Raw genomic sequence first — 14179 nt, 5'->3', positions numbered from 1 at the left:
TGTAAAAACAATCGAATTCGGTCAATGATTAAAGAGTATATGTAATGGAAAGAAATGCTGATTACTATTTCCTTTGAAATTTGTAGGCTACTGGCTGTGTAGCCTAATCGTATTGTTCAATGAAGTGGATCTGAATAACAATAGGCTATACATCCTCCTAAAACAGAGGCGCTGTTGTCCTTCATCGCGAGAGCATGCCTCCGTGAGTGCGGGATGACGCAGTGCCCCTGCCGCACGTAGGCGGAGTGTTTGCTTGCTCTCGGCAGTTGGTTGCTCGAGTCATTCAAGCAACGTAGTTTAAAAAGGTAAGCCAAATAACAATGGCGACCCAATCTGGCGGGCAAGCCGGAGGACTAACCAGTCCGCCGAGCAGCAGCTCATCCCTCAGCAGGAAAAAGGATGGCACGCCCTCGGCCAAGTTCTGGGAGAGTACCGACACCGTGGCACAACTGGAGGGGGTTCGAGTGTGGATCGGGAAACACTACAAAAAGGTAGTTAAGCTAAACATGCTCCCTGGCTACCCCCCCCCCCCCCCTCTCTCTCTCTTAAAGCTAACTAGCTCTGGCCAGATGTGGTAGCAATATCTGTTGCAAAAATACTCACGCCAGATGTTGATGATACTTTGAGGGAAAGCTGCTTCAATAGAACATCCAGGCAGGTAGCTAAGCTAGCTCTCTGTTTTTAGCTAACCGTTAGCTTCAGACGAATCAATGTGCCGCTTGTTCTGTCATAGCCTGCTGTATCAGAATTTGTCCTTATTTATACTGTCACAAGTAGCGCAATAGTTACAAAACAACAGGGCGATGCTCAACCGTTGGCCCATACTGCCACACGCAGTAGCGGTATGTAGCAACATAATAACTTTTGTACCAGTGTGGATCATGCCTTTGACAGCGAGGAAGCAGGTGATGGGAGTGTCGAATAGATCATGCGTGTGTTTACCTTTCGTGGCGTGTGTCTGCTCGGTGCGCATGTTGGAATGTTTAGACAGCGCACGATTCAACCTTACGCCTATCACTTCTACCCTATTATAGACAGATTCACCATAGAAAAAAGCTTCAGAACAGAGCTTTTGAGATTTATAAGCTGTCTTTCAATTGCTATGTGGTAACGCTAAGGGGTCAATTGATGTTCTCCCCTCTACACCTATTTCTGTCTCTATCACTCTCACCCCTGTCTTTTGTCCCACTTTTCCTTCTCTCTGTTTTCTGTATTCTCTCTCTCTCTCTCTCCCTGTCTCACCCCTCTTTCTCTCAACCCCATCTCCCTTTCTGTATCACCACCTCCCCACTCACACTTTCCTTCTCTCTGTCTCTCTCTCCCATCTCTCTCTGTCTCTCTCATCTCTCTCTGTCTCTCTCTCCTCCATCTCTCTCTCTCTCTCTCTCTCTCTCTCTCTCTGTCTCCCCTCCATCTCTCTCTGTCTCTCCTCTCTCTCTCCCATCTCTCTCTCTCTATCTCTCCCCCTTATATCTCTCCACTCCATGTCTCTCTCTCTCCCTCCCATGTCTCTCTCTCTCCCCCTGTCTGTGTGTAGTATGTGCAGGCGGATGCTCCCTCTGGAAGAACCCTGGGCTCACTGGTGCTGCAGCTGCTCCAGTTTCAGGAGGAGGCCTTCGGGCGCCACAGCACCAACCCCTCCCTCACTAAACTACCTGTGAGTGTGTGTGTGTGTGTGTGTGTGTCTGTGTCTGTCTGTGTCTGTGTCTGTGTGAGTGTGAGTGTGAGTGTGTGTGTGTGTGCGGGCGCCACCAACCCCTGCCTCACTAAACTACCTGTGAGTGTCTGTGTGTCTTTCTGTGTGAGTGTGTGTCTGTGTGAGTGTGTGTCTAGGTCCACAGCCATTCAAAAAGACTATTTGTGTGTGTGTGTGCGCATGCACGCATGTGTGTGTATGAGAGAGACAGACAGACAGACAGACAGACAGACAGACAGACAGGCAGGCAGTACACATGTATGTCTGTGTGTGTGTGTTTGTGTCTTTGTGCGAGTTTGTGTGTCTGAGTGTGTCTTTGTGCGAGTTTGTGTATGTGTGTGTGTGTGTACTCCAGTTTATGTTTTCATGTGTCTCCCTCATTCAGATGAAGTGTTTCATGGACATGGCGCCAGGCGGCCCTCTCTGTCACATCCTCGGCACGATCTACAAGTTCAAGATGGACCAAGGCTGGTGAGTGGGTTAGAGCTACTGCTGCAGGAGGGTTAGAAACAGAGGAGACTGTGTGTGTGTGTGTGTGTGTGTGTGTGTGTGTGTGTGTGTGTGTGTGTGTGTGTGTGTGTGTGTGTGTGTGTGTGTGTGTGTGTGTGTGTGTGTGTGTGTGTGTGTGTGTGTGTGTGTGTGTGTACATGATGCCAGGCAGCCCTCTCTGTCACATCCTGGGCACGGTCTACAAGTTCAAGATGGACGAAGGCTGGTGAGCAACTAAGTGGGCTAGAGTGCAGGAGGAGTAGAAACAGGGAAGAGAAAGTGCGTGTGTGTGTGTCATAACACACATATATTCCCTCTCGGGAATAAAACTCAGCTATGACTCACTCTTATAATGGACAGCTATAAAAGAGAGAGAGTGAGAGAGAGAGAGAGTGTGTGTGTGTGCTGAGTGTGTGTGTGTGCTGAGTGTGTGTGTGTGTGTGTGTTTGGATATTTGGTCCTGGGTGGTCCTGGGTATTCGAACTGACCCACATTGCCCTAATGACAGATATCAGCAGTATGTGATTGACTGGGTTGTATTTCGCACAACCCAGTCATGGATGAAAAGTATTGTGTGATGTTAGAGTGTCCACACATCATCATCATTATCATCATCGTTCATTTTCATAACAGTATGATGCTAGGAGCCCTATAACAGCATAGCAGCATGTGACGAGCTGTTATTGCAGCTACAATTCTGTTAAGGCATGACAGTTAATCATAACATGCAACCTCATTGGACCTCATTGGGCATCAAATGTTATGAAAACTAATGAGAGAACAGGACATCTGCCATGACAACAGTCTCATGACACAGGGTGTTATATTTCCGCTGCCATAACATAACAGTGGCATGACACAGGGTGCTATATTTCCGCTTTCTAGTTGTTGTCTAGCTAGTGAGCTGAACGATTTCATACTGTACACTCCAAACAGATGGGCCCAGCACATCACCAGATTTGCCCACCCCTACCTCCTCTCCCTAGCAGGAGTAATAATTATACTAATAATAGTAATAATAATAATGCATTTTATTTGTAGCGCACTTTTCATTCAAAAGAATCTCAGAGTGCCACAGTAACCAAAAAGAAACCAGGAACTTGCGTGTCTGCTTGTCTGTCTCACTCACTCACTCTCTCTCTCTCTCTCTCTCTCTCTCTCTCTCTCTCTCTCTCTCTCTCTCTCTCTCTCACTTACTCACTCACTCACTCTCTCTCTCTCTCCCACTCTCTCTCGCCCTCTCTGTCTTTTCTCTCTATCTGTCTGTCATTCCCCAGGCGAAGGTTTGACCTGCAGAACTCCTCCAGGATGGAGCGGAACCTTGAGATGTTTGCGGCTGTGGAGAAGGCCCTGGTGCAGGTACTGATCCATGTGCGGTTCTTGGCCTCAGGCCTCTGGTTCTGATCCGTGTTAGACCAGGACTAGGGTTAGCTGCTGTACTAGCACAGTAAATTAGGCACCTGTGACTGGAGAACTAGTGTGTGTGTTATTATTATTAGTAGTAGTAGTATAAGTAGTAGCAGTAGTAGTAGCAGTAGTAGTAGTTATTGTAGCAGTAGTAGCAGCAGTAGTAGTAGTAGTATTGAGCTTAATGCACAAATTCAATTTCAATGAATATGATGGTAAGATTTTGAATTTTTTGTACTGAGGTGGTTGTTTGTAGTGTGTGGTGTACTGATACAGTGTGTGTGTGTGTGTGGGTGTGTGTGTGTGTGTGTGTGCGATAGAATGGTTGCCTGGTGTGGCCTGTGGTTTATCTGTCGGCGGGTCTGGAGCAGCGACTAGCCAGTCGAGTCAGTGACATCATCACTCGTCACCAGGTCAGTGACATCATCACCCTGTGACAGAGGGAAAGATACGGGCATAGCCCCAGAATGTTACGGAAGATGGAGCTGGTGTTTGTGTGTTTGTGTTAACACTGCTTAGCTCAGAGTTTCCCAGTGACCTTTTACTTCAAGGAGTACAGCAGTGTGAAGCTCAAGATATACAATTTTGACAAAAAGGGTCTCTCTCTCCTGTTCCTCCCCCATTTCTCTCTCGCTCTCGCTCCCTCTCCCTCCCTCTCTCTCTCTCTCTCTCTCCCTCTCCCTCCCTCTCTCAGGGTTCTCTAACAGAAGACAAGGCTCAGGCCACACATCATGTCTATCCTTCACTGACCACACAAGAGGAAGGTTAGTATTTCATAACTTCTGTTTATATCTCTGTATATGTGTGTTTGAATGTAATTGTGTGTGTGTGTGTGTGTATGCATGCACTTTTCTCATGTGATTGGTTGTGGTTGCGGGCTGGTGTGTGTATGTGTTTGTGTATGCTTGTGTGTGTATATGTGTTTGAAAGTGTGTGTGTGTGTGTATGCGTGTGTGTATATTTGTTTGACTGTGAGTGTGTGTGGGTTTGTGTGTGTGGGTTTGAGTGTGTGTGTGGGTTTGAGTGTGTGTGTGTGTGTTTGAGAGTGTGTGTTTGAGTGTTAACTCTCAGCATCCCTCTCCTGCAGATGAGTGGCTGAGGCCTGTGATGAGGAGAGAAAGACACATGCTGGTGCACTGGGGAGGCTACCCTGACAGGTGACACACACACACACACGTACACACACACACACACACACACACACACGTGCACACACACACACACACACACACACACACACACACACACACACACACACACACACAGAGGCACACACACACACACACTAAACACACACACACACACACACACACACACACACACACACACAAACAGAGGCACACACACACAGAGGCAGACAGACATTTCCAGATAGATACAAACACTGATGTTCATTTGGTCACATATACACGCACAAGAACACACACACACACATTTACTATCTTGTCTCTCTCTTTCACTCTGTGCCTGTGCCTGTGTGTGTGTGTGTGTGTGTGTGTGTGTGTGTGTGTGTGTGTGTGTGTGTGTGTGTGTGTGTGTGTGTGTGTGTGTGTGTGTGTGTGTGTGTGTGTGTGTGTGTGTAGTTATGACAGCTGGCTGTCGGGCAGTGATGTTGAGGGAGAGGTGGAGGAAGCCCCGAGTGCAGGCCGGCAGTGGAAGGTGAGTCACTCGTTAAATATTAAATAAACATGTAACTAATTAACGACCAGAACGAAGTATGAACATGCATCATATGCCAGGAAAACATCACCCTCGTCGTAATTTAGCTAACCTGTAATAATTAACTAAATAAACTGTAATCATTAACTAATCATCACCACAACAAATCATTACTGGAAACCCGACTAATCTAATAATAACTTTAAAACTTAGCAAGACCATGAACTTTAGAGGGGACTATTTTATAACCTAGGCCATATTTTCCCATCTTTTTGGGTCCAAATTTTAACTCCTGACAAAAACGATCGGAATTGGTCGAGTATTGAGCTACTGTGGCAAGTGGCAGGCATCCGCGTGTAAGTAAAGCGCTTGTTTTCATCACTGACAGGCTCATAATGTTATTATAAGTGTCTGACAAGATGGAACTGACCCACCACCATACGAAACACAGGCTGCGTAAGTCGTCACGTTATTGAGTAAACACACGGCCCAGCCCTTGGCCTGTACGGTACCTCTGCTTGGGCCACGCCCAGCGTTGGTGGTGTTGTTGTTGTTGGTGTTGTTGGTGTTGTTGTGTGTGGCAGTGCTTGGTAGGTGATAGCTGCTCTTTCTCAGGTGCATGTGAAGTGGGCTTTGGACTTGGATTCGTTTAACGAGTGGATGAACGAGGAAGATTACGAGGTGGACACCAGCGGGAAGAGCTTCTGTCTTCGCCAGCGCATCTATACTCGTGATGAAGAGGTAGAAACACAGACACACACACACACACACACACACACACACACTCACACATACGCACACTCTCAAATACACACACACACAAACGCACATGCACAGACACACACACACCCTCATACACATACACACGCACATGCACACGCACATGCACACGCACACGCACAGACACACGCACACATACCCACACTGCCGTTTGCCAATTTTAGAAAGTAGGGAGTGTGGAGTGTGTTGGAGTGTGATAGTCCCATATATGGTGTAGATGACTGATAGAGGTTGGTGTGTGTTAGTCTCAAATATATGGTGTAGATGACGGCTATAGAGGTTGGAGTGTGTTGGATGTGGCTACCCAGTTTTTTTTGTCTCTCCACTCTGCAGGAACGAAAGACGAGTGGAAAGAAGAGGCGGAGGTCCCCCTCTCCTCCGCCGTCCGAGCCCAGAAAGAAAGGATCAAAGAAAGGGTAAAGCCTTTGTGTGCGTGTGTGTCTTTGTGCGTTTCTTTGTGCATGTTTGTGTGTGTGTCTTCGTGCGTGTGCGTTTGCGTGTCTTTGTGCATGTGTTTGTGCGTGTCTGTGTCTGTGGGCAGCACGGTGGCTCAGTGGTTAGCACTGTCGCCTCACAGCAAGAAGGCCCTGGGTTCGCATCCCGGTCCTTCCAGGTCGTTCCAGGTCCTTTCTGTGTGGAGTTTGCATGTTCTCCCCGTGCCTGCGTGGGTTTACTCCGGGTACTCCGGTTTCCCCCACCATCATAAAGACATGCATTGCATTGTGTGAATATGAATGAATGTTGGTGGTGGTCGGAGGGGCCGTTGGCGCTGATTGGCAGCCACGCTTCTGTCAGTCTGCCCCAGGGCAGCTGTGGCTACTGAGGTAGCTTACCACCACCGGTATGACTGTGTGTGTATGACTACTGGACTCTGGACTCTGTAAAGCGACTTCGGGTATATAGAGAAGCGCTATATAAAATTGAATTGATTGATTGATTGATTGATTGATTGTGTGTGTGCGTGTGTGCGTGTGTGCGCGCGCGCGTGTGCGTGCGCGTGCAGGTGCGCGTGCGCGTGTGCGTGTGTGTGTGTGTGTCACTACCTCTCTACCTGGCCCGGGTCTCTCCATGTTGGAGTAATCTCTTTCAGAGTGTGTGTGCATTAGGAGCGAGTGGCTAGCTCTGTGTTCTAACTGGAGACTCTGGCTGTGTGCTGCTCCTCAGGAGTTATAAGCGGCGAGGGCAGCGGGAGGAGGAGCCAGAGGAGGATCTGACCAAAGACATGGAGGATCCCACGCCAGTGCCCAACATGGAGGAGGTCGTTCTGCCCAAAATAGGTGCGACAGCTTCCTCTGCCCTCTTCTTCTGCCCTCTTCTATCTGCCCTCTTCTTCTGCCCACTGCTATCTGCCCTCCACTATCTGCCTTCCGTTCCCACTAACGGCTTCCTGATTCTTCGTCGTCGTCTTCTTCATCCTCTTCCTTTCCTCTCTTAACTTCTCTCTCTTGTTTCTTTTCTCTTCATCCACTGTTCTGTTTGTAATGATGATGTCATTCCTCTTTTCTGATTGGCTACAGTGAACCTGAAGAAGGACAGTGAGAACATCCCAGTCAAAGGAGGGACCATGGCCGACCTGGGTGTGTGTGTGTGTGTGTGTGTGTGTGTGTGTGTGTGTGCATGCGTATCGATGTGCGAATGCAATTTAATGTTTGCTATGTTTATATATACTCAGTTGTGTTTGTACCTGTGAATGTTAATGCTCTGCTTAAATCTTCATGTCTCAGATGATCAGGAAGATGAGTTTCTTTCTGGAGTTAGGGTAAGACCGCTCTCTTGCTCACTCACTCTCTTACTTTCGCATACAAACATTATCTGTGTATGTGTACATAAATATTTACCCACTTAATTATCAATTTGAACCTGACCTTTGTTCACAACTGTGTGTGTGTGTGTGTGTGTGTGTGTGTGTGTGTGTGTGTGTGTGTGTGTGTGTGTGTAGGAGGAAGAAGAGGGAAAACTGGAATTTGGTGCTGGAGAGGAAAGTGCTACTGAACAAACCAACCATATCATCATTCCCAGCTATACCAGCTGGTTTGATTATAACTGGTAAGACTCTCTCTCTCACACACACACACACACACACACACACACATACACACTTAAATACACACTTACATAATCCCCAGCTAAATGAGCACAAACTCATATGACACCCTCATATGACACCCTCATCATCACCATCATCATTATCATCATCTTCTTCATCATCATTCAACCGCAGTTGGCACACACACACCTATCCTGGTTCTGCCAACCTCTCCCAGTGATCTGAAGAATCCCCAGAATACACTGGATGACGTGTGTGCCCAGTACCAGTTGTGTGTGTGTGTGTGTGTGTGTGCAGTGAATATATGTGTTAAGGAGTGTGTGTGCAGTGAGTGTGTGTGTGTGTGTGTGTGTAGTGAATATGTGTGTGTGTGTGTGTGTGTGTGTGTGTGTGTGTGTGTGTGTGTGTGTGTGTGTGTGTGTGTGTGTGTGTTCAAACATGCTTCTACGTCATCTTGTCTCTGCTCTAGTGTCCATCAGATAGAGAGGCGTGCCCTGCCAGAGTTCTTCAATGGGAAGAACAAGTCCAAGACGCCGGAGATGTAAGGACCCAAGTACACACACACACACACACACACACACACACACACACACACACATTGCTACCTCAAGCTTAACCTTAACACACACCCATATACCCTGAAACCTAGGACAAACCTACAGGCAACACACACACACGCAAACAGTCAACGAATACAATAAATACTATTCTGATTCTGATGATACGTGTATTGTTAATATGGTTTGTGTGTGTTTGATGATTGTACGTGTATCTGGTTGACATCAGTTTAGTTCATGATTGACACATACAGACTGTACTCCCTAGCAGTACTTCATCTCTACAGACATACTCACTCACAGTGTATTAAAGACAGACTGATGGTGTGTGTGTGTGTGTGTGTTTCAGATATCTGGCGTACCGTAACTTCATGATTGACACGTATCGACTAAACCCCCAGGAGTATCTCACCTCTACGTCCTGCAGACGCAACCTCACTGGAGACGTCTGTGCACTCATCAGGTTGGCTGTGTGTGTGTGTGTGTGTGTGAGCGTGTGTATGTGTGTGTGTGTGCTGCATAGATGAACAAAGTATAAATGTCATTAATCATGTTTTTATGTATTGTATGGTTTCTAAAGTGTGTGCACATGTCTTTTGTATTTGCGTGCGTGCGTGTGTGTGTATTTGCCTGTGTGTACACGTGTGTGTATCTGCCTGTGTGTGTATCTGCCTGTGTGTGTGTGTGTGTGTGTGTGTGTGTGTGTGTGTGTGTGTGTGTGCGTGTGTGCGTGTGTGTGTATCTGCCTGTGTGTACACGTGTGTGTATCTGCCTGTGTGTGTATCTGCCTGTGTGTGTGTGTGTGTGTGTGTGTGTGTGTGTGTGTGCGTGTGTGTGTGTAGGGTGCATGCGCTTCTGGAGCAGTGGGGGTTGATTAATTACCAGGTGGAGGCAGAGAGTCGTCCCCTCCCCATGGGCCCTCCCCCCACCCCCCACTTCAACGTCCTCACTGACACACCCTCTGCTCTCGTGCCTCTTCAGCACAGACCACTACAGGTAACACACACACACACACACACACACACACACACACCCCCCCCACTTCAACGTCCTCACTGACACACCCTCTGCCCTCGTGCCTCTTCAGCACAGACCACTACAGGTAACACACACACACACACACACACACACACACACACTTCAATGTCCTCACTGACAAATCAAATCAAATCAAATCAAACTTTATTTGTACGGCGCATTTCATACAAGGAAGTAACACAATGCGCCTCACAGTAGGAAAGAAAAGGGGGGGGGGGGGGGTTACACTTGTATAAAACACACAGATTTTCAAGAGATAAATGAATAAAATAAAATAAACGTACTAACCGCACTGCCACCGTAAAGGACTACTCAGCACGGTCATCGTCAAACTAAGCTGCTGGGGGGGGGGGGGGGGGGGTAAAGAGACACAGATAAGTAAATAAATAAATAAATGTTACATTAATGTTAAATAAATACATTTTACAAGTTACAAAACACTTATAAAAAGACACAGATTTGCCAGAGATAAATGAACAGGAAATTACGTACTAACCGCACTGGCACCATAAAGGACTGCTCAGCACAGTTATCGTCAAACTAAGAGACAGCTGCTGGGGGGGGGGGGGGTACAAATACTTGAAAAGAGACAGAAATAAGTAAATAAATAAATGTTCCATAAATGTTAAATACATTTTACAGTGAGTGATAAGCGAGATCAAAGAGGTATGTCTTAAGTGCATGTTTAAAGGTTTCAACCGTTTCGGCCATTCTTAGGTATTCTGGCAGAGTGTTCCAAAGGTTGGGGGCATAGAAACTAAAAGCTGCTTCCCCATGTCTCTTTGTCCTGGCTTTTGGAACTGTTAGAAGTTCAGTGCCGGAGGACCTCAGGGATCTACTGGGTGTGTACCTTGAGAGCATGTCTGTTATATATTCAGGTGCATGACTATGGAGTGATTTATAGACTAGTAGGAGAACCTTGAAATCTATTCTAAAACTAACAGGTAGCCAGTGCAGTGATTTTAATACTGGTGTGATGTGCGCTCTCCGTCTTGTTTTAGTGAGGACTCGCGCTGCTGCATTCTGTATTGTTTGTAGTTGACTAATGGCTTTTTTTGGTAGACCAGACAAAAGCGAGTTACAGTAGTCTAGCCTGCTCGTGATAAACGCGTGCATCAGTCTTTCGGTGTCAGCCTGAGCGAGAGACGGTTGCACCTTAGCAATGTTTCTTAAGTGATAAAAAGATGTTTTAATTATATTTTTGATATGGGTTTCAAAATTGAGATCTGAGTCAAGTATGACGCCTAGGTTTCTGGCTTGGTGCTTGGTGTTAAGTGCTAGTGTTTTTAAGTGTGCAGTTAGTTTCTCTCTCTCGTTTTTTTCACCAATGACTAATACCTCTGTTTTATCTTGGTTTAGCTGGAGAAAGTTTTGTGACATCCATACATTTATATCAGAAATGCAATTTACCAAACAATCAATAGAGCTGTAGTTGTTGGGTGTTACAGAAATATAGAGCTGGGTGTCATCTGCATAGCTATGATAGTCGATGTTGTGCCTCCTAATTACACTACCAAGGGGTAGCATGTATAGACTGAAAAGTAAGGGCCCTAAAATGGATCCTTGAGGGACCCCACAGGTCATACAAATGTTTTTTGAGCTGTGGTCTCCGAGGGCGACAAAGTATTCCCGGCCAGTTAGATAGGTCCTAAACCAGTTTAGGACCGGACCAGTGAGGCCAACCCAATTTTCAAGTCTATCAATAAGGATATTGTGATCAACAGTATCAAAGGCTGCGCTCAGATCCAGAAGGGCCAAGACAGATAGTTTTTTGGAGTCAGCATTAATCCTGAGATCATTTACAACCTTGACTAATGCCGTTTCTGTGCTATGATTGGAGCGAAAACCAGATTGGAAGGTGTCAAATGCACAGTTAGCATCTAGGAAATTATTTAACTGTTTAAAGACAATTTTTTCCAGGATTTTGCTTAGAAAGGGAAGGTTAGAGATGGGTCTAAAATTGTTTAGAACTGAAGAGTCTAAATTGCTTTTCTTCAGGAGGGGTCTCACCAGGGCAGTTTTAAGTTCTGATGGGAAAATACCTGTAAGCAGGGAACAGTTTATAATGGCTAGAATGTCCTTAGACACAGAGTCAAAGATGGTCTTAAAAAATTTGGTGGGAAGGGGATCAAGAGGGCATGTAGACGGCTTCAGTTGTGACACTATTTTGCTCAGCATTTCTATATCAGCCAGTGCAAAAAAGCTCATACTGTTACAGCATGGTGGAAGGGGATCAGAAAACAAGACATTTGGAATTTCTTGAGCAATATTTTTCCTAATGTTCGTTATCTTATCTCTGAAGAATGCTGCAAATTCCTCACATTTGGAGGTGGAAAAGAGACTATCATCTACTTTAGGTGCAGGATTTATAAGGCTGTCTATTGTTGAAAAGAGGACCCTGGAATTGTTAGAATTTGTAGATATCAAATTAGAGAAATGATCCTTCCTAGCATTTCTTATTGCTTTATTAAAGACTGAAAGTTTATCCTTAAAGATATCAAGGTGGACCTGTAGCTTGGTCTTTCTCCATGTACGCTCAGACCTTCTGCAGGATCTCTTAAGTTTAATAATTTCCTCATTTCTCCATGGAGCTTTTTGTTTGGCTAAAACCTTTTTTTGTTTCAATGGTGCTACAGAGTCAAGTGCTGTCCTTAATTTTGTATTTAGAGTAGTTACTAGATCATTAACACATGATGGCCCCGTATCTGGGTTTTTTGCACTAGTTATGTTCATCATTACTTTGAAATTCTCAGCTGCTGCAGAGTTAAGATAGCGTTTCTTAATAAAACATTCAGCACTATTTCTAACTTTAGGTACCAGTGCTGTAAAGAAAATACAAAAGTGGTCAGAAAGAGCAAGGTCACAGATAGACGATATAACAGTTGTAAGACCCTTTGTAATAACTAGATCAAGGGTGTGGCCACGGTTGTGAGTGGGTTCAGTGATGTGTTGTGTAAAGTCCATGGAATTCAAGAGATTCATAAAATCCCGGGCCTTTGAGTCGTTCCCATTATCAACATGTATGTTAAAATCACCAGTGATAATAATCTTATCGTAGTTTGTGTGTATAATGGAGAGTAGTTCTGAAAAGTCTGTTAGAAAAGTGGGACATTGCTTGGGTGGCCTATACACAGTTACTGTCAGAACAGGAGGCTGGCACTTTAGAACTATGGCATGATATTCAAATGAGGCAAAATCATCGAAGGAGATGCTCCTGCAGCACAGGGCATCCGTGGTTATGGTGGCTGTCCCGCCCCCTTTTTTACCTGTTCTAATGGACTGAAAAAAGCTATAATTGGGAGGGGATGCTTCAATAAGAGCTGCAGACCCATTTTTGTTTAGCCAGGTTTCTGTTAAAAACATACAGTCTAATTTACGTTCACATATAAGATCGTTAATGAGAAATGTTTTCCCTGATAGTGACCTAATATTTAGTATTGCCATTGAAATATTTTCTGGATATAGTGGCTCACAGGAAGGAGGAATATGCCGGGGTATAGATAGAATATTTGCTGGGCTTCTATTGTTTCTATTGTATCTATGGCCTTTGTTTTTAACTGTGCGTTGGGTAGAGATTAAAACTGGAATAGGATTATAGGCGCATGCCATAATATTATATGAAGCAGCCTGTTCTGAGGTAGTGGTGTCATATATTGCTCTGTAGAAAACATTGACAGATTCAGATTCATTTTCATAAACAGTGTTATTAGAGTTACTACCTGGGGGGCATGAGTCTGTGATGTTTTCTACAGGATGTCAGTGCCTTAGGGTGGTCTTCATGTTGTCCGACAGCAGACTGGCTCCGATCCGGTTCGGGTGGAGGCCATCATGCTTCAGCAGGCTGGGCCTCTCCCAGAACAGGTCAAAGTTGTTAACACAGTCAATGTCTAATGAAGCGCAGGTCGCTCGCAGCCAGGTGTGGAGGTTGAAAAGTCTTGACCATCTCTCAGCGCCTCTCCGGTAGGTAGGGAGAGGCCCAGAGATGACGATCCGTCTTCCTGTGTCCATGAGGGTAGTGAGGAGGGCTGTGAAGTCTGCCTTCAGGACTTCTGTCTGTCTTGCTCTGATGTCGTTTGTGCCCACATGTACAATTATGGTGCTGACCTTGGTGTAGCCGGCGAGGATGCTTGGGAGTCTACGTTGAATGTCACGGACCCTCGCTCCGGGGAAGCAGTGGACCTTGCAGGGACCGCTTGGTGAAGGGGGGATGTAGACATCTCTGATCATGGAGCTGCCAATGACAAGGGTGGAGGTTGTCATGTCAAGCGGGAGAAGCCGTCTAGGGGATGCTGACTGTGTTGAGGGCCCAGGATGGGAAGCAGGGCGGCGTGGGCGATGCTGGATGTCAGTGTGATGCCGTTGTTTCTCTGGAGCCGGTCTGCGGGGGCGTTGCAGGGCGGGCTGAGGAGGGGTGTCATCAAGCCCAGGGGGCTCCTCCTCATTCATCAGTGTGGTGTAGCGGTTTCCCAGTTTCAGGGGCTGGCCTGGCTCAGTGTGTCGTCCCGA

At 46.1% G+C, this 14179-nt stretch overlaps 1 protein-coding gene across 1 annotated transcript in view; it reads left to right on the top strand.

Moving 5' to 3' along the window:
* Positions 1-151: 151 nt before the first annotated feature.
* smarcc1b (SWI/SNF related, matrix associated, actin dependent regulator of chromatin, subfamily c, member 1b) overlaps positions 152-14179 on the top strand; it is a 22664-nt gene continuing 8636 nt past the window's right edge. Inside the window, exons 1-17 of the mRNA XM_031586106.1 lie at positions 152-491; positions 1538-1657; positions 2082-2167; positions 3463-3544; positions 3913-4005; positions 4287-4356; positions 4680-4749; positions 5176-5251; positions 5867-5992; positions 6365-6447; positions 7196-7308; positions 7549-7608; positions 7756-7790; positions 7971-8077; positions 8548-8619; positions 8985-9098; positions 9478-9631. Coding sequence (XP_031441966.1) covers positions 321-491; positions 1538-1657; positions 2082-2167; positions 3463-3544; positions 3913-4005; positions 4287-4356; positions 4680-4749; positions 5176-5251; positions 5867-5992; positions 6365-6447; positions 7196-7308; positions 7549-7608; positions 7756-7790; positions 7971-8077; positions 8548-8619; positions 8985-9098; positions 9478-9631 — 1632 coding nt within the window. The 5' untranslated portion in view covers positions 152-320. The remainder of the gene's footprint in view (positions 492-1537; positions 1658-2081; positions 2168-3462; positions 3545-3912; positions 4006-4286; positions 4357-4679; positions 4750-5175; positions 5252-5866; positions 5993-6364; positions 6448-7195; positions 7309-7548; positions 7609-7755; positions 7791-7970; positions 8078-8547; positions 8620-8984; positions 9099-9477; positions 9632-14179) is intronic.

Source organism: Clupea harengus, chromosome 19 (genome assembly GCF_900700415.2).
Source record: "Clupea harengus chromosome 19, Ch_v2.0.2, whole genome shotgun sequence".
Classification (NCBI taxonomy): domain Eukaryota; kingdom Metazoa; phylum Chordata; class Actinopteri; order Clupeiformes; family Clupeidae; genus Clupea; species Clupea harengus.
The sequence above is the reverse complement of the archived record's forward strand: the minus strand, read 5'-3'. Positions and strand labels throughout refer to the sequence as shown.